This window comes from Dromiciops gliroides, chromosome 1 (genome assembly GCF_019393635.1).
Source record: "Dromiciops gliroides isolate mDroGli1 chromosome 1, mDroGli1.pri, whole genome shotgun sequence".
Taxonomy (NCBI): domain Eukaryota; kingdom Metazoa; phylum Chordata; class Mammalia; order Microbiotheria; family Microbiotheriidae; genus Dromiciops; species Dromiciops gliroides.
Window position 1 is genome coordinate 525,297,267 of NC_057861.1, and position 21,303 is coordinate 525,318,569.

Sequence of the window (21,303 nt, forward strand, 5' to 3'; positions counted from 1 at the left end):
TTTTCCCCCAAAAGAAAGAGAGAAGCAAGCACTGTGGCCAAGGACCAGAAGGATGGATAGCGATGAGATGAGAAAATTAGGTTTGGGGGAATAACACAGGGCCCAAGAACATGGATAGGGCTCAGGAGGCCGGGAGCTTGTTCTTTCTGCAGGAACCTGCCCTTCTGGGGAGTGCTCCTTGCCTCTGAAGATGACCCTCCCCCAGTACCACGCCAATGCCTCTAAGACATTTTCCTTTCTGGGCACTGGGGACAGTCCACCTGTTGTGTCTGATGGCGAGGGGGGGGGGAAGGAGCCACCTAAACTTAGCACCAGCTGCCCCCCTGCTGGCCTCCCTTAAGCCCCATCCCCTGACCCCAAGGCCCTACTGCTGAAGAACCTTATAAGGACAAGAGGGACCCAGTGAGGTGGGGAGAGGAGACTTAGACCATGGAGGGGAGGGGGAATGGGGATAAATTATTCTTGGGGTCTATCGCTCCTTTATGGTATCTAAAAGGCAGGGCATCTGAGTTCTGGGTAGAGAATGGAATCTCAGAAAGAAAGTGAAAGGACAATGGAGGTTTCCAGGTTGGATGTGGGTTCTAGAGAAAAGGAATGCCATCTCAGGGAGAGATTGGGGGGCACCAGAAAGGTGAGGAGTTTGGAAAGATAGCGGATTGGATGCCTGAGTTCTGGATAGAGAATATAATTTCTTCAAAAAATAGTAGTCCAATTGAGGGAATTTTGGAGCTTGTGGGTTGAGTTCTAGGTGTGGAATTGTGTCCCAGAGTGCTATGGAAGAACCGGAAGAGGGATTGAAATCTGGGGGGCTGGATGCACTGGTAGCTGGAGATCCTCCAGAGAAGGATTAAGGATTTGAGGGGCTGGAGGAAATCGATGTCTGGGATCTGAGTGGGAATAGGTTCTCGGGAAGAACAGGGGCTTGACGATTGGGACCTCTGACGTCTGCGTTCCGGGCAGAATGGGATTACTTCAAAAAAGAAAGTTTAGGGCGTTCCGGGCAGAATGGGATTACTTCAAAAAAGAAAGTTTAGGGCGTTCCGGGCAGAATGGGATTACTTCAAAAAAGAAAGTTTAGGGGATTCTGGGAAATTGGGGAGTGCTGGGTGGGGAATGGGGTCTTAGAGATAGTGGTATGCAGACTGGACTGGAGAGTTGGGAGTCTTGGATAAGTGGATTCTAGGGGGAGAATGTAATCCCAGAGTGATTAGGGAGAAGGGCTTGAAGGTGGGTGGTGCAGCAGATTAAATCAAGATAATGATCACTTAGTTAGAACCTATTATAAAGCAGGAATTGTGCGAAACACAGGAATCAATCTACACAAGGATTCTTAGAGGGGAAATGTTCCGGGGCTAGAGATTCATTCATTTATTCACTTATTCATTCATTCATTCATTCATAGAATGTGTTTGAAGCTCCCACTGTGTGCAGAGCATTGCTAAGGGATATAAAGGATCAGACAGAAGCAGGGATGGGGGGAGGAGGCCAGAGAGGGAGAAGTAGGCGCCGAGGCGCTCTCCTGAGCTATCCCCGACTGTCACCCGTCATCCGCTCTTCCCTCCCGCCACCTGCCACGGACTGTCACTGCCTGTCCCCAACGCCACCACTCCAGCTGGCAGCCGCGGGACCTTCCCGAAATATTCATTGGTTGCCACAGTTGTCAGTTTCTCTTCTCTGCCCCCGGCTCCTGCAGACGCATTCATTGGAGGAAAAAGGAGAATCCCTCCTACGATTAGCCCGCCCACTAGCGGTCATTCTTTTCTCTGCTTCTCAGGAGGACCTCAGGTCTTTAAAGCGTTCTATTGATTATACCTGCTGTCAATCACCGTCTTATATGACATCACATCTGTCAAGTTTGACCCTGCCGTCCCTTTCTCATTGGCTCACCCGGTTCCTTTTCTCCCTTCCTACTAGCTTGAAAACGCTGGGACCCTCCTTTTCCCTCCAAAACTCCACCCCTTCCTTTATCCTTCCGCGGTCAAACTCTCGCTAGCTTTTTTTATTGGCCAACAGTTGCCAACACCCTTTTTTTTAATTGGCTACTTTCTTCAACCCACCTTCTTCCGCCTTCCCTCACATTTTGGTTGGCTCCCAGAGCATTTTCTTCGCAGCACTCCCCCACCCCCGCTTCCTCTTCCCCGGAATCCCACCTACTTTTCCTTGATTGGTAGGAGCACCACTTTCCGTCTCCTAATAATTGGCTAGGATTCTCTTGAAGGCTGGCTGGGGAAGGCAAAGTGGGCGGGATTACACTTTACGCAGGCGCTGGTTGTTTGACTGGAGCTGGTGGAGTGGGGAGCGCTCCGCCCAGCTAACGATGTTGTGCGCAGGCGTGAAGACGGCCACCAGCCTAAAGGGGGGAGAGAGTTAGCGCGCGGGCGAGGGTGAGAGGGCGCGAGCCGGACCCCCGCGAGGCGCCCGCCCTGTGCGGCCCCCTCCTCCCCCTCCCCTCCCTCCTTCCCCCTCCCTCTCATTCCATCTCGGGCGCCCGCCATCTGGCTAGGCCGCGCCCTTCACCCTCTGCCCCCTCCCTCCCTCCCTCTTTCCCTCCCGGTGGGTGGGGTGGCTCCTCCCCCAGGCCCAGCCTCCGGGGAGGGGGATGTGAGGAGCACCTCGGAGCGGGGCCGTCGCCATGGAGACAGGCCCGGCGCCTTTGGTGGCCCCCCCACGCCGCCATGGCGCCTCAGTGGCCCCCTCCCCACCACCTCGGGGCTCCCGAGCTGGGCCTATGTTGGTGGTGGCCCCGGGACCCCAAGTGACCACGGCCACCTCCTCTCCGGTCACTCTGGTGGCCCCCGGGGAGGCCCGCCCGGCCTGGGGGTCGAGCGGCCCCAGGCCCCCGCCTAGCATCTCCGGGAGCCGGCCGCCGCCAGCCCCTGCAGGGTCATCGGGGCCGGCTGGGGGCACGGGGACTGGTGGCAGCACAGTGGTGGTGCTGACTCTGGAAGCTGTGGCTGCAGCCTCGGCCACTGGGCAGGAGCCTGACCCCAAAACTACCAGGGAGGTGAGGACAGACAGCCCTGGCACCACAGGAATCCCAAGGACAGAGCCTGGGCCCGGGTCAGCCTCTGAAGCTCATGGCAGGCCGGTGGCACCAGGAATGGTGGCAGCGCTAGGAGCAGCCTTGCCCATCAGTGCTGTGACCGCTGAGGTGGGGACAGACTCCTATGTAGCCAGACCAGAGGCAGCAACAGCAACCTTGGCACACTTGGAGGCAGCCCCCAGAGGTGAGTCCCTGGTCACCAGCTCAGTGGGACTGACTACATCAGAAGTGGTGGCAGCACCGAGACTGGAGACCGGATTAGGTGATTTGGCTCTATCAGGAGCACCTGTATCCATGACAGCGGACAGTACAACTCCTGTGCCTGTTGTTACAACTTCTGGTTCGATGATGGCCAAACCTCCTGTTGCACCCAAACCAGGAATGGTGGTAGTTTCAGGAACAAGTGGACCAGCTACCATTGTAACAGCAGGATTGACAACAGATGGGCTAGCTGCTACAGAGACAGTGGCAATGGATGAAACAGTTGTAGCAGTGGCAGTGACAGGGCCAGCCATTGCAGTGCCACTGGGGACAAGAACAGAGTCTCCTGCAGTATGTGAGACTCCAGTAGCCATGGTAACTGTGACCCCAGCCCCTGAGCCGTCAGAAGGTTCCCAGGACCTGGGCTCTATGTCTAGCCTAGGCCCTGGAATTCAAGGACCTCGAGGACAGGCCCCAGACAGCCTGAGCTACCTGGACTCTGTGAGCCTCATGTCAGGGACCTTGGAGTCCTTGGCAGATGATGTGAGCTCCTTGGGCTCAGACTCAGAAATCAACGGACTTGCCCTTCGAAAGACAGACAAGTATGGATTCCTGGGGGGCAGCCAGTACTCTGGAAGCCTGTGAGTACTGGGGACCCCATGGGACCACTCCTGGTATGGGGAGAAAGGGCCCTTCAGAAGAGGTGATATTTACAAATCCTGTCAGTTCCATGGTTCCTCCAACTTGGGAGTCCCTCTTAGATAATATTGAGGGTTGCTTTGAATTAAACTGCAAAAGGAAGTTTAGTTCAATTATACTGACCTTTGATCAATAGCTTGTTATGAAGAATGGTGTGGTAGGAAGAATACTGGGCAGATCCTCTAAATTGGATCATTTGAGTTCTGGTTTTATCTGTGCTCCTAACCTGCATTGTTGACCTTGGGCAAGTCATTCAATAGTCCCTGGGTTTTGTCTTATCTGTAAAAAGAGGGGCTTGGACACTGGATCTCCAGGTCCCTTAACAGTTCTGACAGTCTATGATTCTCTTATGTTAAAACCTGGCCACAGGTAGGGGACCAGGTCTTACTGGCTTAAAGGTTAAATAGCAGCTGGTTAGGAGTAGTATTTAGAAATTTAGTTGGATTACAGGCTGTGATGGAGATCGATAGCCTTATTCAAGCAAGGAAACCACAATGCCTCAGTATAATTTAGGTGACAAGGGATTCCTGGAGGGTGGGGTCAGGGTATAGGGAGCCAGTTCCATGTGCTTTATACTTCTCTCCTGCCCTGATGTGGGAGGTGACAAAAAGAATAAAGGGATGGAGGATGACTTAGGGGGAGGTGAACATTGAATGAAACTTTTCAGAGTGAGGGAGCAGAGACTTCTAGGTCTTCACGGGGGAAAGGGGTAGGAGTGCCTGGTCTCCATTTCCTCATCTCCCTGGGGCCCTGCCCTCTTTCCTAGTTCCCTTGCCTCCTATGGCCTGAGTCACTCCCTCCCGAGGTGTGGGGTGTGACTGCTGTGACTCCTTCCTTCCCTCTATCTGCATTCTGGTCATCCTTGTTCCCCTTCCTGCCACATAATGGAATGACCCCTGACATCTCCATTCCCTTGGGCTAGGTCATCATGGATATAGTGGTTGAACACCTAAAGATTAGGTTTTAAAAATGGGAAGTTGTGGAATCTGAGGAGATTTGAAAGGGAGAAGTTTGAGGGTTTACTGAAGAGAGGATGGAGAAACTTATGGTTGGGGTGACATCAGTTGGACTCTTCTTCCTTTCTCCCCCAGGGAAAGCTCTGTCCCTGTTGATGTGGCCCGTCAGCGGGAGCTAAAGTGGCTGGACATGTTCAGTAACTGGGATAAGTGGTTATCACGTCGATTTCAGAAGGTACACGAAATGGGGAGAGCAAGGTCGGAGTTTGATACACCCTTCACCTGTGAGGGCCTGTAGCCTTCCCATTCCTTCCCTTTTCTCTGCCCTTCAACCTTGTAGGAATAAGGAGGGTGGGAGAAAGCAAAAAACAGGAATAGGATCAGCCTTGAAGACTGGATAGTATGTCGTGCTGTGTGTTGGGGACACAAAAATGGCACATGTTAAATATGTAAAGATATGGCACAAGTGCCTTTATTTTGTCCACTATTGGGATAACCCTGGGGCCACTCCAGCTTGAGAGCTGGAAGCTAGGTCTTAGGATGAGCCCTGAAGGCTGATTGGTTTCTTCCAGTAGACAGTGGAGCATCAGGGCTGATCCAGGCTGAATAAAAGTCTGTCCTCACTTATGTCATCTTTCCCACTCATGTTTCCTTTCTGCTAGGTGAAGCTGCGATGCCGGAAGGGCATCCCCTCATCCCTTAGAGCCAAAGCCTGGCAGTTCCTGTCCAACAGCAAGGAACTCCTAGATCAGAACCCTGGTAAATTTGAGGTATGGATGGCAGCTGGTTGTCAGGACACTATACTGGAACGCCAGCTCTACCTTGTCTTCTGGTCAAGCCAAGACTTTCCTTTGTGGCTTGGGAGAAGGGTATAGAGATCTCTCCCTTGAATGTGTGTGTGTTTGGGGGAGGATTGCTACACAGAGCTATAACTTCTGCATTTTATTGAAGGAGCTGGAACGGGCCCCTGGAGACCCTAAATGGCTGGATGTGATTGAGAAGGACTTGCATCGACAATTCCCCTTTCATGAGATGTTTGCTGCCCGAGGGGGTCATGGGTAAGATTTAGGGGTGGGTGACAGCGTACAATCAAAAAAGATCTTGGGTAGAATTTTATTCAGCAAAGATTTTGATACACCTTAAGGGCCCTTTGTTCAGTGTTATGCAGAATACAAAGGTGAAAATATGGTTGGTTTCTGCACACAGGCTAGTAGGGGGGAAAGACAAACTAACTGAAATAAAGAATAGAGTATGATTAAGTGCCATGAGAGAGGTACAGACTGCTATGGAATTTCTGGCTAGAAAATTAGGAAGAAATCCTTGAAGAGCATTTGAATTGGGCTCCAAATAATATGCAGAAATCTGATTGGTAGAGAAGGGGGAGGGCATTCAGTAGTAGGAATAGAGGAAGCAGAAGAGCAGAAAGGGAAAAATTACAGCCATGTTTTGATATACTGAGAGTAGTTTAGTTTGGTTGATGTATCTGAAGAGGGGGAGAAATATAAAACTGGAAAGGTAGGTTAGGGTTTGAGAACCAGGCAGAAGAGTTTGGACTTTTATTTTGTGGACAGTGGGAAGAAGTCATTGAAAGGTTTTGAGTAGGTGGGTAGGGATGAAACAATCATAGCTATGCTTTAGGAAGATTAATCTGGGAACTGTGGATATGCAGCACAGATTTGAGCTGAGAAGGGGGGCTAGAGTGGCATGTGTTGTAAGCAGTATCTTAGGATAGTTTTGGGGCAGTCTGAACAGATGTCCTCAAGAACCATTGGATCCCAGTTACTATGGTAACCTTCTTCCCTTTCCCATGTCTGCAGGCAGCAAGACCTATATCGAATCTTGAAGGCCTACACCATCTATCGGCCTGATGAGGGTTACTGCCAAGCCCAGGCCCCTGTGGCAGCCGTGCTGCTCATGCATATGCCTGCTGAGGTCAGAGGGCAGGGATAAGGGAACTAGGGTTGGACAATGGGAGGAACTGGAGTCTCTGGCAGTACCTTTTTTGTGTTCAGAGAGCTGACTGGACCACCCCAGAAGCCCTTTGGGGTGGGAAGAAGGGGAGTGACCACAAGACTGTCAGTGGAGTTGGGATAGGGAGAAGTGTAACACCGTGCCCTTCATTCCTTACACATCTACTCTCCTTTTCCTCTCCAGCAAGCCTTCTGGTGCTTGGTACAGATATGTGACAAATACCTTCCTGGCTACTACAGTGCTGGGCTGGTGAGTAATGCTTTGGCTTCAGGAAGGGTGTAGAACCAAGGCAGGCTGGAAGGGAGAAGTTGGGAGAAGGGAGGTTAGTGAATCCTTCCCCTTCGGCTTGTGAACATGGGTGTCTCTTCATTTCTCTGCTCGCTGTTCAGGAGGCCATCCAGCTGGATGGGGAGATCTTCTTTGCCCTTCTCCGGCGGGCTTCCCCTCTAGCGCACCGACACCTTCGGCGTCAGCGCATTGACCCTGTGCTCTACATGACCGAGTGGTTCATGTGCATCTTTGCCCGAACTCTGCCCTGGGCCTCCGTTCTCCGGGTCTGGGACATGTTCTTCTGTGAAGGTACCAGTGGTTAGGGGATACTTCTAGCCCCCTTTGTAGGACTTCTGTCTCTATTCTACTCTTCTGTTTGTTACTGTTCCATCTGCTCTTATCTGAGGGCAAATCCTCTCACACAGGAGCCAGCTATTTACTATCATGCACTGTCATCATTGGCTCCAGTTAGCAGGTCGATTTCAAGAGTTTTCTACTCTTACTACTATATACCAGCTCTAAAAGAGGGGGAGAATAACTTTGGGAATGGAATGCAGCTTACATATTGAATAGATTTCGATTAGTTTCCCCTTTTCCCATTAGTTGGCTAATATTAGTAGCCCTTCCTTCATAATTTTTTTTTTAAGCCTTTTTTTTTTTTTGGCGGGGCAATGAGGGTTAAGTGACTTGCCCAGGGTCACACAGCTAGTAAGTGTCAAGTGTCTGAGGCCGGATTTGAACTCAGGTACTCCTGACTCCAGGGCCGGTGCTCTATCCACTGTGCCACCTAGCTGCCCTGCCCTTCCTAATCTTAATCACTCATAGATACCTGTGACCCAGCTGAGAGAACGACATACTGTCCTTGGGTTGCTAACACATACTTAAACCAAACAGTTACCCTCAGCATGCAGTGGTTTCTGTAGCAGCTGCTAGAGAATACCATCTTTCTGATCACCCAGGGCACAAATCCTCCAGCAAAATGCAATGTTGTTTGGTGAAGGTGGGAAAAGGGAGGGAGCCATCTAGGCCTTGATATTTTAAAAAGAGTTAGGGCTTTGGGATCAGCCAGGTCTTCAGCAGCCTTCTCTACCCTCTAATGACCTCTGACACCTAATCTTCCCCCAGGAGTCAAGATCATTTTCAGGGTGGCTCTGGTGCTTCTGCGGCATACGCTGGGCTCTGTAGAGAAGCTTCGGGCCTGCCAGGGAATGTATGAGACCATGGAGCAGCTGAGGAACTTGCCTCAACAGTGCATGCAGGAAGAATTTCTTGTGCATGAGGTAGGTGCCTCCTGCCCTTTCTCACTCAGCATCTCTATAGTTCCTGGAGCCAGCTGCCTCTGTCACTGTTCCTGGAACTCTTGTGCCTCATGCCCCATTCTTCTCATTTCAGGTGACAAGCCTCCCTGTGACAGAGGCCCTTATAGAGCGTGAAAATGCAGCCCAGCTAAAGAAGTGGAGAGAGACCCGGGGGGAGCTGCAGTACCGACCTTCCAGGAGGCTCCACGGCTCAAGGGCGATCCATGAGGAGCGCCGGCGACAGCAGCCCCCTCTGGGCCCGTCATCTAGCCTCCTCAGCCTGCCAGGCCTCAAAAGTCGTGCCTCCAGGGGCGGAGCTTCTTCTTCCCCACCACCTCCTGTTCGAAGGGCTAGTGCTGGCCCTGCCCCAGGCCCTGTGGTCACAGCCGAAGGATTACATCCTTCCCTGCCCTCACCAACTGGAAATAGCACACCTCTGGGACAGGTAAAGGAGACCAAGCGACAGGAGAAGGAGCGGCAGAAACAAGAGAAGGAGCTTCAGAAGCAGGAGAAGGAGAGGCAGAAACAGGAGAAGGAGAGACAGAAACAGGAAAAGGAGCGGGAAAAGGAGAGGCAGAAACAAGAGAAGAAGGCCCAAGGACGGAAGGTGTCCCTTCGACGGAAGGCTGATGGTTCTCCACCCCCACAAGATGGAGGGGATGGGAACTCAGCAGCCGGGGCAAGACAGGACGCTTATTTCTAACCTTCTGTCCCTTCCATGCTGGCGCTACTAGGGGCGCTGGCTTCCCTTCACTATGATGAACTTCATTGCCTGCCCTCTGCACTCCTTTGATTGCCCAGACCCAGGGAGCCAGCCATAGGTCTCCTTTCATTCTACTTGGTCAGTGATGTTCTCTCCTAGAGAAGGCCTTCTCCCCATCTTGGTATAAGTGGCCACATCTCAACAGGAGCAGAAGGAGCTAGTGCTGTTTCCCCAGATCCCTCGGCGGGCCTTGTTCCATGATCCGGAGCAGGCCCGATTATTCCCTCAGCTGTCGCTGGACGCTGTCCCCAAGCCAGCCCCATCTAGTGGGCTTGAAACCCCAAATTAGCAGCATTTCATGAGACAACGTGGAGTGAGCCCTGACCCCCTCGCCCTTGATTCCCTTTCCCATTCTACTCAACCAGTGTTCTTCCTTTCCTGACTCCATTAAGTTTCTCCTTTCCCTTACTAAGTTGTTCTTTCCCAGGAACAACTGATTTCTCCTTTTCCCCCTCTTGCTGACCTAACCTTTTCACACCTTCTTCCAGCATGAGTGGACTTTTGAAATGGCCTTGGCTGTTCCTAAATTTTCACTCTAGGTGGCTCAGTTTCCACAAGGATAAAGCTGGGTGAGCCTTTCCTCTTCCCTCAAGCCTTAACCATCTCCCTACATCTCCCTACTGTGCCAGACTGGGAGGCAGAGGGGCCTCTCTCTATATTATATATATATCTATCTATGCATATATATATAATATATATATATCTGACGTCTCTGCATTGTAATTATGTACACAGGACCCTGGGGGAGGGGGGTTCCACCTCTTCTTCCCCCCTTGCTCTGTTCACTGGTTTATTTAAGGGGAGTTGACCTGCATCAGGAAGGGTCCCTCAGCTAGACTGCTTGCCTTTCAGTCCCATTTCTAGCTGCTTTTCTTCATATACTCTTTCCACCACACCTTCCAGTCTCACACACCCATCTCATCCTTGAGCCCTTTCTAATTTTTTTCATGATCTCTTTCCTATTCTGTCCTGCCTTCTTTTGTTCCTCGAGCCTCTTGCTCCCGTTTGGGTTGGGTGTCCTCTCCTCTCTGTTCTCTAAGGGGGTGGGGGGGCCCTCATGTTTACATTCTCTCTCTGCCCCCTCACTTCCCCTACTGCATCCCCCTTCCCCCTGAACTGTACAGAGCTTTGTGGAACCAGGAAAGAACAAATCTACTGTCCTGCCCTATGCTTGACTCTTGCCTGGTTATTTTGGGTTTTTTTTTAGGATGCTGGGGCACAGGGATAGAAGGGATAGGTGTACAATAGACAGTGACCAGATGAGTGCTTAGCCTTGGGACTTTTATTGAAGTGCACTTCCAGGCTGTGCGAATCTATTTCATTTTAGTTGTCCCAAGACAATTCCAGGTCAGTCCCAGATGTCCCTTGGAGTGCTCTACACCTGCCACATCTTCCTCTAGCCCGTACCCCATGTGGTCCACTCGCCCTCCTGGTGGTCCAGGACCTGGCAAGTGCCTGGATCTCTTCCCCCAGGCGCTGGTGCAGCTCTTGGAAGCCAGAGGGGGCTGGAGAGCCGGGGAGGCCCAGAAGTCTGTCTTCCTGCGGAGGGGTCCGGGGCTCCACTCCAGCTTCTTGGCACACTCTTTGATACTGTTGCTGTAAGGGCTGCAGGAGCTCCCACAGCTGGCTCCATCCTGCCCCAAGCAGGGCTCGAAGCCAGCCGTGGAAGTCATCCTGGCTCTCCGCTGCCAGTTTGTAGCAGCGGCCCCCTTCTGAGGAAGCCTGGATGACAAAGGCATAGAGCCCAGCACTACTGTCCCGGGGCTCCACCCGGCAGTTGTCTAACAAGATGAGGCCTAGGGGGGTCCGATCCCCTCGGTGCTCCAGGTAATAGAGCAGATTTCCCCGGAGGATGAACCAGCGGCGTTGGTAGCTGGAATTGCGGGTCCCTTTCTTCAGCAAGATTCCCTCCCGGTCTGGGGCCCGGGCTCCTGTTCCACGAAGGTAGCTGAGCACAGGCTTCCGGTGCAGTTTCATGGTAGCTAAACCTGAGAAGGGACCACGGGTTCATGGAGGGCGTGGGGGGAGAAGGAATCCTGGGGTTGGTGGATCAGGGGCGAGGCTAGCGACAGTAAAGGCAGCGCCCGCTGCGTGCAGTAGTCTGCACTGGACACTGGGGAAGAGGCCGTCCCTGCCTTCATGGAAATTATATCCTAACGCGAGACACATGAGTTTTGACTTTACATCAGTGACTCCCACCAGGGCCCTGGGCTGTTCTGGCTACCCCCAGTGCTTGAGGGGCGAGTGAGCAAGGGGAAACCTGAACCATGGCGGGGCACTTCAGTGGGGCGCAGCGGGTTGGGCAACTGGGGCTCCAGTCTCACGGGATGCAGCTGCAGAGGAAGCTGGTGTTGGGGGACCCTGGCTCCACCCTGGGCCTACCTGAGAGCAGGGGGCGGGAGGGCCCCTCCGGACAGTGACAGTGGGAACAGGTGCAGGGGGCGGGGCGGGGAGGTCGTTTCCCTATCTCTTGATGGCTCACCCCCCCAACCCCAGGAACCAGGAAATCCTTCCGGGGATGGGCTTCGGGCCAGGCCCTAGAGCGAAAAGAGGCTTCCTCCTGGGTCCTAGAGGGCGCTAGGTTTCAGGGGAAACTGGAGGTGATCAGAGAATTAACGGGGATAAATCAGGTTTCCCTTAAAGAGAGACGAAGTTGAACTCTCTATTTCTGCCCTCAGGGTGAAGCTGGGAGGGGGGTTAGGATGGAGGAGAGAGAGAATGGTCTTCTTACAGAAGGAAGGGCGGAACCCATAGACTCCTGTATTCCTGTTTAGGCTTAGGCAAGGGCATTCGGGGATACACCTTTTTCCCTGGCCTCTCCCCTTTTGTGCCCCATCCCACTCCTCTTTTGTGTCACGGCTCGCACGCCTTCCGCCCTGAACCCTTCTCCTCCAGCCCAATACTGCCAGGAGGGATAGAAGCTACTTCCGACCAGTTTATCGCAACTTCCGCCCTCACTACCATTCCCTTCGCTCACAGAGAGTGACGTCACCCCCATGGTTTCTAGGTTCTTCTTTCCGCCCTCTTTCCCAACAAAGTCTTCTAAAACGGATGAAGCCACTTCCGGGTAGTTTCTAAGCGTTCTAGGAATCTCTTCCGGTTGACTCCGGAGCGGTGCCCCGGATGTAACCCAGGCGATAGCGTTCTTTTTCTCCCGCCCCCTTCTCCCCTCTCCTCTCCCCTCCCCGGAGCCCCAGGTGAGGGCGCGCACGCGGAGTGAGCCCCGAGTCCCGTGGGGTTCCTTCGACTCCCTGCTCATTTACATATTAAGAGGAGAAAGGAGGGACGGGGGCGCTTGTAAGGGATGGACCGGGAGTCGAGGCGGGTTTAGGGTAGGGGTGTATAGAGGGTTGGGTCTCCCTGCAATGGGCCCCGAGTCCTAGAAGGACCCTCCGGGTTGGAAGTGGGGCGGCAGGATCTCTAGTGTGTGCGGCCAAGAGGAATCCCCAGCCCTTGACCTCTGCCCCCTGTCACCCCAAGTGTAATGGGGCTCGGGGATGGAAGACAGCCATCCTCCGGGAAACAATCCAGGCCTCAGGGCTTCTGAGCTATAGCACGGGAGCCTTGCCTGATAGTCCGAGAGCATCCTTTCCCCAAGTTAAAAGAGCTTAAGTCCCGTCCTTCCCCCCCCCCCTCCACGCCATCAAGGATCTGGGGAGCTTCCAGGAGAATCAGATGCAAGCTCTTACTCCCTTCCCTCTCTTTCCTTGTTTACCTCAGAGATTGAAACACCCCAGGTCCGAGGACATAGTGTACCCTCCCCCTAGGAAATGGGAAATTGAATTCTGAACCCCCATTAAGTATATCACGCTGTTTTAGGGCTTCCTGACCCTGGGGCTCCTTTTTGCTCAGCTCCTGGGAAGGACCCGATCCTACCCTGAAAGTCCCACCATGTCCAAGCGGAGAGTAACATTCCAGGATGTGGGAGTTGAAGAGGATGGAGAGGATCTCCCCAAAAAGAAGGTGAGGGGGTCAGGATTCCTGAGTTTCCAGGATATGGAATGGAGAAGATCTCTCCAAAAAGAAGGTGGGGGTCAGGAGGCTTGGGTATCCAGGATGTGGAATAGAGAGGATCTCCCCAAAAAGAAGGTGGGGCAGGGTCAGAATGCCTGAGTTCCCAGGTAAGTGGGGTTGGAAGGGACTGAACTATGCTATATTTCATAGCATTTGGGTCTACACTATCCAACCCTTTTTCTACCTGTAGCTGGTGGATCCTGTGACAGGAGCAGGGGGCCCTGGGAGCAGATTCAAAGGCAAACATTCTTTGGACAGTGATGAAGAAGATGATGATGAGGATGGTTCTAGCAAGTATGTCATCCTAGCCTCAGAAGATGTGGAAGGTGAGGCTTTGGGGCCTGAAAGTCCTATACTCTTCTCCCTACATCTTCCTCAGCCTCAGGCTTGATTCTTGAAAGTTGAAGGCAGATTCTTCCCAGAGAATATTTTCAGTAAACATTTATTAAGTACTGGTCTGGGCCTAGTATTGTGCCAAAATGTGGTGGGGCGAAGCAGGGGGAGAAGATACTAATTTTAGACAACCTTGACTTTCAGAAAGCTCACAGCCTAGTGTGGTACATTATATTACTATATGCATTAAAGAGATGTAAAATGGTGGTATGTGAGGTTCAAGGTGGGAAGTCATTACAGACTTCCCACGGAAAACTTCATGGAGAAAACGTTGCCTGAGTTGGACTTTGAAGGACAGCCAGGAATTCAACAAGGCAGGTGCCTGGGTGAAAGGTCAGAGAACAGAATTGATTGGCTGAAGTGTAGACTTCATGGAAACCAGTAATATAGGCTAAGGCAGAGAAGGTAGGGTAATGACAGAAGATGGGGAGAACCAAAGGAATTTGGACTTTGCTCAGTAGTCACTCAGAAGAAAATACAATTTTTTGAGTGAAGGAGTGACAAGGCAATAGGATTCAGGTGGTGCTTCCTTTGTTGCACAATTATGGGTCTCCGTTCATCCAGGTCAAGAGGCGGCCACACTCCCGAGTGAGGGTGGTGTGCGTATTACACCCTTCAACCTGCAGGAGGAGATGGAAGAGGGCCACTTTGATTCAGATGGCAACTACTTTTTGCACCGGGATGCCCAGATTCGGGACAGCTGGCTGGATAACATTGACTGGGTTAGGGTCCCAGGAGACTTGGGTCCTGGATGGGGAGTGATATTTCATTTGTGGAATGGGTTAGAGACCAAGACAGAGGTGGGAGTGTCTGGATTGGGGGCTGGGACTAGGGAGCAGTATATCTTGATCCTAGGAGGGATACGGCCAGAAGGCTTAAGAAAATAACCTGTCCCATCTCATCTCAGGTGAAGATCCGGGAGCGCCCTCCAGGCCAGCACCCTGCCTCAGATTCAGAGGAAGACAGCCCTGGCCAGACACCACTGGGCCCTCAGGCCCTCCTAGAGGGTCTTTTGGAGATGTTGTTGCCAGGGGAGACAGTTGCTGGGGCACTGAGGCGTCTGGGTGCCCGGAAGGGTGGTGAAGGACCCCAGAGGCCAAATTCCCCTCAACGATTAGACCGGCTCTCAGGATTGGCTGACCAGATGGTTGCCCGGGGCAACCATGGAGTGTACCAGGAGACCAGGGAACGGCTAGCTGTTAGGCTGAAAGCACTGGGGGGCCGCACACCAGGGCTCCCAGACACAGCATCTCGTCCTGTCCTGGACATGTTTGCTGAAGAGGTTGGGGAGGGGGAGCTTGAGACCCCAACCCCAGCCCAAGGAGGAGGTGAGGGTTGGAGGCTTGGGAATATAGATTCCTTTCAGGGACATGGAGACTTGAAAGGATATAGATCATGAAAAGATACTAGAAGGAGACTGGGGACCCATTTGGAGAGAATGTGGGGACCAGGTGGGGCTGTGAGGGACAGAGCTGAGTGGGCAAAGTATGAGATCTATGGATGAATGGGAATTGAGTATATATGGGGGGGATGAAGTGTGGTGGGATAATAAAAGGAGCTAGGGACTGGTTGCATGTGGGAGGATAACAGGTGGGGTGGAGTGACTTTGGCTCAGAGGGAACAGGGCGGTATACCTGAGAAGGCCTTCCTGATTGTCTTCCTAGAAACAGCCACCGTGGGAGATGGTTTGGCTGATGTGATGTGGGAATATAAATGGGAAAACACAAATGACGCAGAGCTCTATGGGCCTTTCACCAGTGCCCAGATGCAGGTAAGGAGTCCTTCTCTCCCCAAACCCTACCTACCTCCCCCCTGATTTTCCTTCCTTATGTTAGGTATATTACCCACAACACTAACCCCCACACACACACACCTCTCCTTTCTTTTTGTCCTAGGCCTGGGCAGATGAAGGCTATTTCCCAGATGGTGTTTATTGCCGGAAGATGGATCCCCCTGAAGGCCAGTTCTACAACTCTAAACGTATAGATTTCGGTCTCTATTTCTGAACCTGTTTTTATTTTGGGGGTAGGGGAAGAGGGCTGGGACAAGCACTTTCCAGGCTATGCTTTCAGGAGGAGGCGCTGGACTTAGTCTGGGGCTTGTATGGACCTTGGTTGGGGTGGGGTGGGGGAATGGCACTGGTCTTGGAGGGGAACCATTTCCTGTCTCAATAAAAATCTCTAGTTGTGTAAAAGGAGTGTTCAGTGTGGGGAAAAGAGAAGGGAAGGGAGTGGGCATAGTTGCACCCAGAGCTGTGTTTCCCTTTGCTCTCCACCCTAGAGAGGTACTGTCAAGAGTGGGCCTCCGATCCTAAATCACAATATCCTGGTCCGTGCCTGGGCCTCCCCTCTGCTCCCCTTTCCTTCTCCTTGATTCCCCACTCCCCTCAATGAGGCCTCCCATGAAAACGATGGAGTGATCCTTACTAGGACTGGCCGCCCAGAAAGATTCCCTGGCTCGACTTCTACTGCCTGGGCTTGTGTCTGCATCTGTGAACCTGGATCTAGTACTGTGTTGAAGGATCCCACAAGAGAGGCCTGAGCTTGACTCAAGATACCTCAGTTTGAATCTCAAACTGCCTGGCTATAGACCTCTAATTATAGTTTCTTTCCTGAGCCTCAGTTTTCTTATCACAAAATGGGGATAATCATACTACCTACCTCACAGGGTTGTTGTGGGGAATGCACTTTGTAAACCTTAAAGTGCTTGAGAAATGTGATTTGTTGTAAGACTTTAAGATGCTTTGTCAAGGGAATTGGTCTGGTTTTTTCCATTCTTCTTACCTTAATTTGGGTCAGATATGGAAGACTGGAACAGGTGGAGGAGGTGGATGCCAGGGGCAGGGTGGCAAACCCTAGAATGTTGAATGTTAGATGTAAAAGAGGCCTCAGTAACCTAAACCAGTCCACTTCTTTCCTTTTATAGGGAAAAAGGGCCCAGGGCAGGGAAGGGATTTACCCAAGGTTACTCTTTTTTTTGTTTTGTTTTGTGGGGCAATGGGGGTTAAGTGACTCGCCCAGGGTCACACAGTAAGTGTCAAGTGTCTGAGGCCAGATTTGAACTTGGGTCTTCCTGAATCCAGGGCTGGTGCTCTATTTACTGTGCTACCTAGCTGCCCTCCAGGGACTTATAAGAGTAACCTTGGGGGCAGCTAGGTGGTGCAGAGGATAAAGCACCAGCCCTGGATTCAGGAGGACCCGAGTTCAAATCTGACCTCAGACACTTGACACTAACTGTGTGACCCTGGGCGAGTCACTTAACCCCCATTGCCTCACCCCCCCCCCCCAAAAAAAAATCCTGTGATTTGGGGCAGCTAGGTGGCGCAGTGGATAAAGCACCAGCCCTGGATTCAGGAGTACCTGAGTTCAAATATGACCTCAGACACTTGATACTTACTAGCTGTATGACCCTGGGCAAGTCACTTAACCCTCATTGCCCCACCAAAAAAAAAAAAAAAGTCCCTGGAAAAGTTGGATGTGATGCTTCCAGTTGGTCTCCTTCATTTTCCTCCCTTTGTCAGAAAATGGGGAAATAATACCAAAGTCCCTCTTTGGGTCCAGGGGCCTCCTGCTTTCCCAGGTGGTGGGGAGCAAGTTCCTGCCTCCCACCTCCCTTCACCTCCAGCTGTGATGAGACCTCACTTCCAGGGTCACCTAGTCTACCAGTTGGTGTTGGGTTCAGCAAACATCAAGTGAAGCAGTCTTTGCCTTAGAAGAACTTACATTTTTCTGGGGGATATGACAATAGACAGTTAAGCACAATGTCTGTACGGTGTTATTGGGGAGCATGGGGAATTGGCACCTGAGCTCAGACTTAAAGAGAGCTTGGGATTCCTGGAGTTGAAGCTGAGGAATGACCAACCCAATCCCTATGCTTGAAACTTCACAATTCACAGTACTTTCTTTCTTTCTTTTTTGGGTGGAGCAATGAGGGTTAAGTGACTTGCCCAAGGTCACACAGCTAGTAAGTGTCAAATGTCTGAGGCCAGATTTGAACTCAGATCCTCCTGAATCCAGGGCCAGTGTTTTATCCACTGTGCCACTAGCTGGCCCGACAGTACTTTCCTTTAGGCTAACCTATTCCACCTTTTAAGGACCTTTTAACAATATTTCCCCTCTGTCCCCCATATAAAAAGTTGTTATAAGTGTTCTATACCTTATGGACCCCAGGTTCAGACTTTTTAGTTCATCACAGTGTTCTCATGGGAAAAAATTGAGGGGAGGGGTAGAGACAAGCAAGGCAGGGTATGAGGTTGTAAAAGACCTAGCCAACCTTAGCTTCCCACCCTTAGGTTTGCCTTTTTTTTTTTTTTTTTTGATGGGGCAATGAGGGTTAAGTGACTTTCCCAGGGTCACACAGTAAGTGTTAAGTGTCTGAGGTTGAATTTGAACTCAGGTCCTCCTGAATCCAGGGCCAGTGCTTTATCCACTGTGCCACCTAGCTGCCTCCTTTGGAAATCATACCTTTAGCTCCAGGGTTTTTGCTATTTATTTTAGCTGTTTTCCCAATCACTGAACCCCCAGTTAACCACGCCCACCCTATGATTGGCATTGGAAATACAAAGATAAAAACGGACCTATCCTTGGCCTCAGAAAACTCGTTGAAAAAAAAATTTTTAATGGATGTCTTTTGTTTTCTATAACACCATAGTCAGAAAGCTATGTCACATGACAATTTTTAAAGACAAAAAAAGGTGGGGGGTGAAGCTGGGGGAATGAGCAAAACTGATCTACATATCAGAAAATGTGTGCGTTGTATACTTTGGACCTCCCACTTTTGCAAAGGGGAAGGGAGGTGTCTTCTAATATTTCTTCTTTTGAGTCATGCTTGTTCTTTGTAACGTTTCAGTCTACGCTTTTTTGTGTGGCTCTTCTTCCCACTCAGTTATGGTCACGATGTATGCTGTTTTATTGGCTCTGCTTACTTCACTCTGCTTCAGTTCATGTAGATCTTTGCACACTTTCACATTCATAATTTCTTATGGCACAGTAATATTCCATCAACATTCGTGTGCCATAATTTGTTTAACCATTCCCCAATCAATAGGCATCTACTTTGTTTCCAATTCTTTGCTCTCAAAAAAAGTGCTGCTATAAATATTTAATTAAATTACTTCCTCCAGGTATAAGCCTAATAATAGAATCTCTGGGCTAAAGGGTATGGATATTTTAGTCACTTTATTTGCATAATTTCAAAATACTTTTCAAAAATGGAAGTATTGAGTCACACACAGCAGGGAAGCTTACTTTCTAGGTAAACGCTTTACTTTGTACCTGAGTATCCTGGACCATCTCAGACTCTGAACTGGCTTGGGCCCTGGGTTCAGAGATATTCCACTGGAACTCGATGCCCTGGCCTGGTTTCTGCTCTTCCCTTCTCCCTTCACCCTGTCCTCCAATCCTACCCTTTATACTCTCCATCTCACAAAGGGGCAGTTTTCCAGGATTTATTTACAAGGGGAAAGAGCAGAAGTTCAGAAATAATGCACCAGAGCAAGGTTATTAGATGTCACTAGAACAGATCAGCCCAATCCCAGACTGGGTATTTATGAGGTATCTATATCTAGCTTGTGTTTTCCTGGCCATGGGCCCCTAGGAGAGTCATTTTCTGTCCCAGAAGGCCCTTACGCTCTCAGAACTCAACTCATTGGTTCACTTTATTTTTTTGTTTGTTTGTTTTTACTCTTTTTTTGTTTTGTTTTGTTTTGCGGGGCAATGGGGGTTAAGTGACTTGCCCAGGGTCACAGAGCTAGGAAGTGTCAAGTGTCTGAGGCCGGATTTGAACTCAGGTACTCCTGACTCCAGGGGCGGTGCTTTATCCATTGCACTACCTAGCCGCCCCCCTGTTTTCACTCTTTAAAAAAAAAAATTTATTGAAAAAATTTTTTCCAATTACATGTAAAGATATTTTTTGAGTTCCAAATTTTTCTCCCACCCTTCCCTCCTATATCCTGAAACCAGCAAGCAATTTGATACAGGTTATACATTACAGTCATGTTAAGCATTTCCACATTAGTCATGTTGTAAGAGAAGAATCAGGACAAAAGGGAAAAAATGCAAGGAAGAATAAACAATAATAACAAAAAAAAGCAACAGCAAAAGTGATAATAGTATGTTTCAATCTGCATTCAGACTCCACAGTTCTTTTTCTGAATGTGGAGAGCATTTTTCAGGATGTCTTTTGGCATTGTCTTGGATCATTGTATTGCTGAGAAGGGTTAAGTATCACAGTTGGTCATCACGAAATGTTGATACTGTATACTATGTTCTCATGGTTCTGCTCATTTCATTCCACATCAATTCATGTCTTTCCAGGTTTTTCTGAAACCTATCTGCTTATATTTTTTTTCTTTTGCAGAGCAATGAGGGTTAAGTGATTTGCCCAGGGTCACACAGCTAGTGTGTCAGGTGTTTGAGACTAGATTTGAACTCAGGTCCTCCTGAATCCAGGGCCGGTGCTTTATCCACTGCTCCACCTAGCTGCTCCTTGCTTATCATTTCTTACAGCACAATAGTATTCCATTACATCCATATACCACAACTTGTTTAGCCATTTCTCAATTGATGGGCATCCCCTCAATTTCCAATTCTTTGCCACCACAAAAATAGCAGCTATAAATATTTTTGTACATGTGGGTCCTTTCCCCTTATTTATGATCTCTGGGATATAGACCTAGTAGTGGTATTGCTGGGTCAAACGGGATACACAGTTTTATAGCATTTTGGCCATGGTTCCAAGTTGCTCTCCAGATCATTGGTTCACTTAAAAAATCCTAGGGGCGGGGCAGCTAGATGGCGCAGTGGTTAAAGCACCGGCCCTGGATTCAGGAGTACCTGAGTTCAAATCTGGCCTCAGACACTTGACACTCACTAGCTGTGTGACCATGGGCAAGTCACTTAACCCCCATTGCCTTAAAAAAAAAAAAATCCTAGGGGCAGCTAGGTGGTGCAGTGGATAAAGCATTGGCCCTGGATTCAGGAGGACCTGAGTTCAAATCTGGCCTCAGACACTTGACACTAGCTGTGTGACCCTGGGCAAGTCACTTAACCCCAATTACCTCACCAAAAAAAAAAAATCCTAGGCTCCTCCTCAGCCAATCAGGAAGCCTCCTTAATGGATAGTACAGGCGCTGCTCACATTTCTACCTAATCAGTGGCTATCTAATACTTCCTTGCTGAGAAAGGCAGCCATCAATGCATGAATAAAAAATATGCCTTTTCTACAAGCTAGTCTTTCACACTGCATCTCTAAGTGACTGGTCTTTGACACAGCATCTCTTTTCTATAGTAGTTCTTCCTAACCTTTTTAGCATAACAAAATGGTTATAGAGACCTGTTTTCGACAACAACTTTTCTGGGATACGCCCATTCCCCCCACACCCACTCAGGGGATATGGACCTGCATCATTAATACCTCTTGTTTGAGAGAATACATAATGAGAAAAGGCTGCTTTAAATTCAGCCAGACCTTTAACATGAAATTGTATTTTATTACAATAACCTCTGAATAGATTTGGAAAATAAGTAACATTTGAATATGTATTTGATCTACTGAAGGTTTGTTTGATATACTGAGTCATGTGGTGAAATGGATCCCTTTGTAGTAATCAGCCCTTCTCTTTCCCCCTTCTGTTGTCAAAGGTTCACATGTTGAGAACCAATGTCCTAGAGTAATTCCCAATTTGCTTCTGACTCA

General features: G+C 50.1%; 3 protein-coding genes across 7 annotated transcripts; 2 read left to right on the forward strand and 1 right to left on the reverse strand.

Annotated features, from left to right (window-relative positions):
- The first annotated feature begins 2,279 nt into the window (after nucleotides 1-2,279).
- TBC1D10B (TBC1 domain family member 10B) lies at nucleotides 2,280-10,361 on the forward strand. Its single transcript, XM_043976289.1, has 9 exons — nucleotides 2,280-3,885; nucleotides 5,035-5,134; nucleotides 5,562-5,669; nucleotides 5,851-5,957; nucleotides 6,717-6,831; nucleotides 7,054-7,119; nucleotides 7,260-7,449; nucleotides 8,266-8,420; nucleotides 8,533-10,361. The coding sequence occupies exons 1-9, from the start codon at nucleotides 2,633-2,635 to the stop codon at nucleotides 9,139-9,141; spliced, it is 2,703 nt and encodes a 900-aa protein (XP_043832224.1). The 5' UTR covers nucleotides 2,280-2,632; the 3' UTR covers nucleotides 9,142-10,361.
- A 118-nt stretch (nucleotides 10,362-10,479) lies between these two features.
- On the reverse strand, nucleotides 10,480-12,460 carry LOC122751242. Its single transcript, XM_043998222.1, has 3 exons — nucleotides 12,043-12,460; nucleotides 11,584-11,778; nucleotides 10,480-11,189 (listed from the first exon to the last, which is right to left on the reverse strand). Exons 1-3 carry the CDS (start codon nucleotides 12,458-12,460, stop codon nucleotides 10,525-10,527), a joined length of 1,278 nt encoding a protein of 425 aa, XP_043854157.1. The 3' UTR covers nucleotides 10,480-10,524.
- CD2BP2 (CD2 cytoplasmic tail binding protein 2) lies at nucleotides 12,289-15,802 on the forward strand. 5 transcript variants are annotated; one of them, XM_043978592.1, is made up of 7 exons: nucleotides 12,289-12,398; nucleotides 13,054-13,164; nucleotides 13,406-13,541; nucleotides 14,173-14,330; nucleotides 14,516-14,936; nucleotides 15,273-15,379; nucleotides 15,504-15,802. In XM_043978592.1, exons 2-7 carry the CDS (start codon nucleotides 13,093-13,095, stop codon nucleotides 15,612-15,614), a joined length of 1,005 nt encoding a protein of 334 aa, XP_043834527.1. In that variant the 5' UTR covers nucleotides 12,289-12,398; nucleotides 13,054-13,092; the 3' UTR covers nucleotides 15,615-15,802. The 5 variants fall into 5 exon arrangements, with proteins under 5 accessions (XP_043834527.1, XP_043834526.1, XP_043834529.1 ...); XM_043978591.1 differs by having other exon boundaries at nucleotides 12,296-12,398; nucleotides 13,021-13,164; XM_043978594.1 differs by having other exon boundaries at nucleotides 12,368-12,498.
- The last annotated feature ends 5,501 nt before the right edge of the window (nucleotides 15,803-21,303 follow it).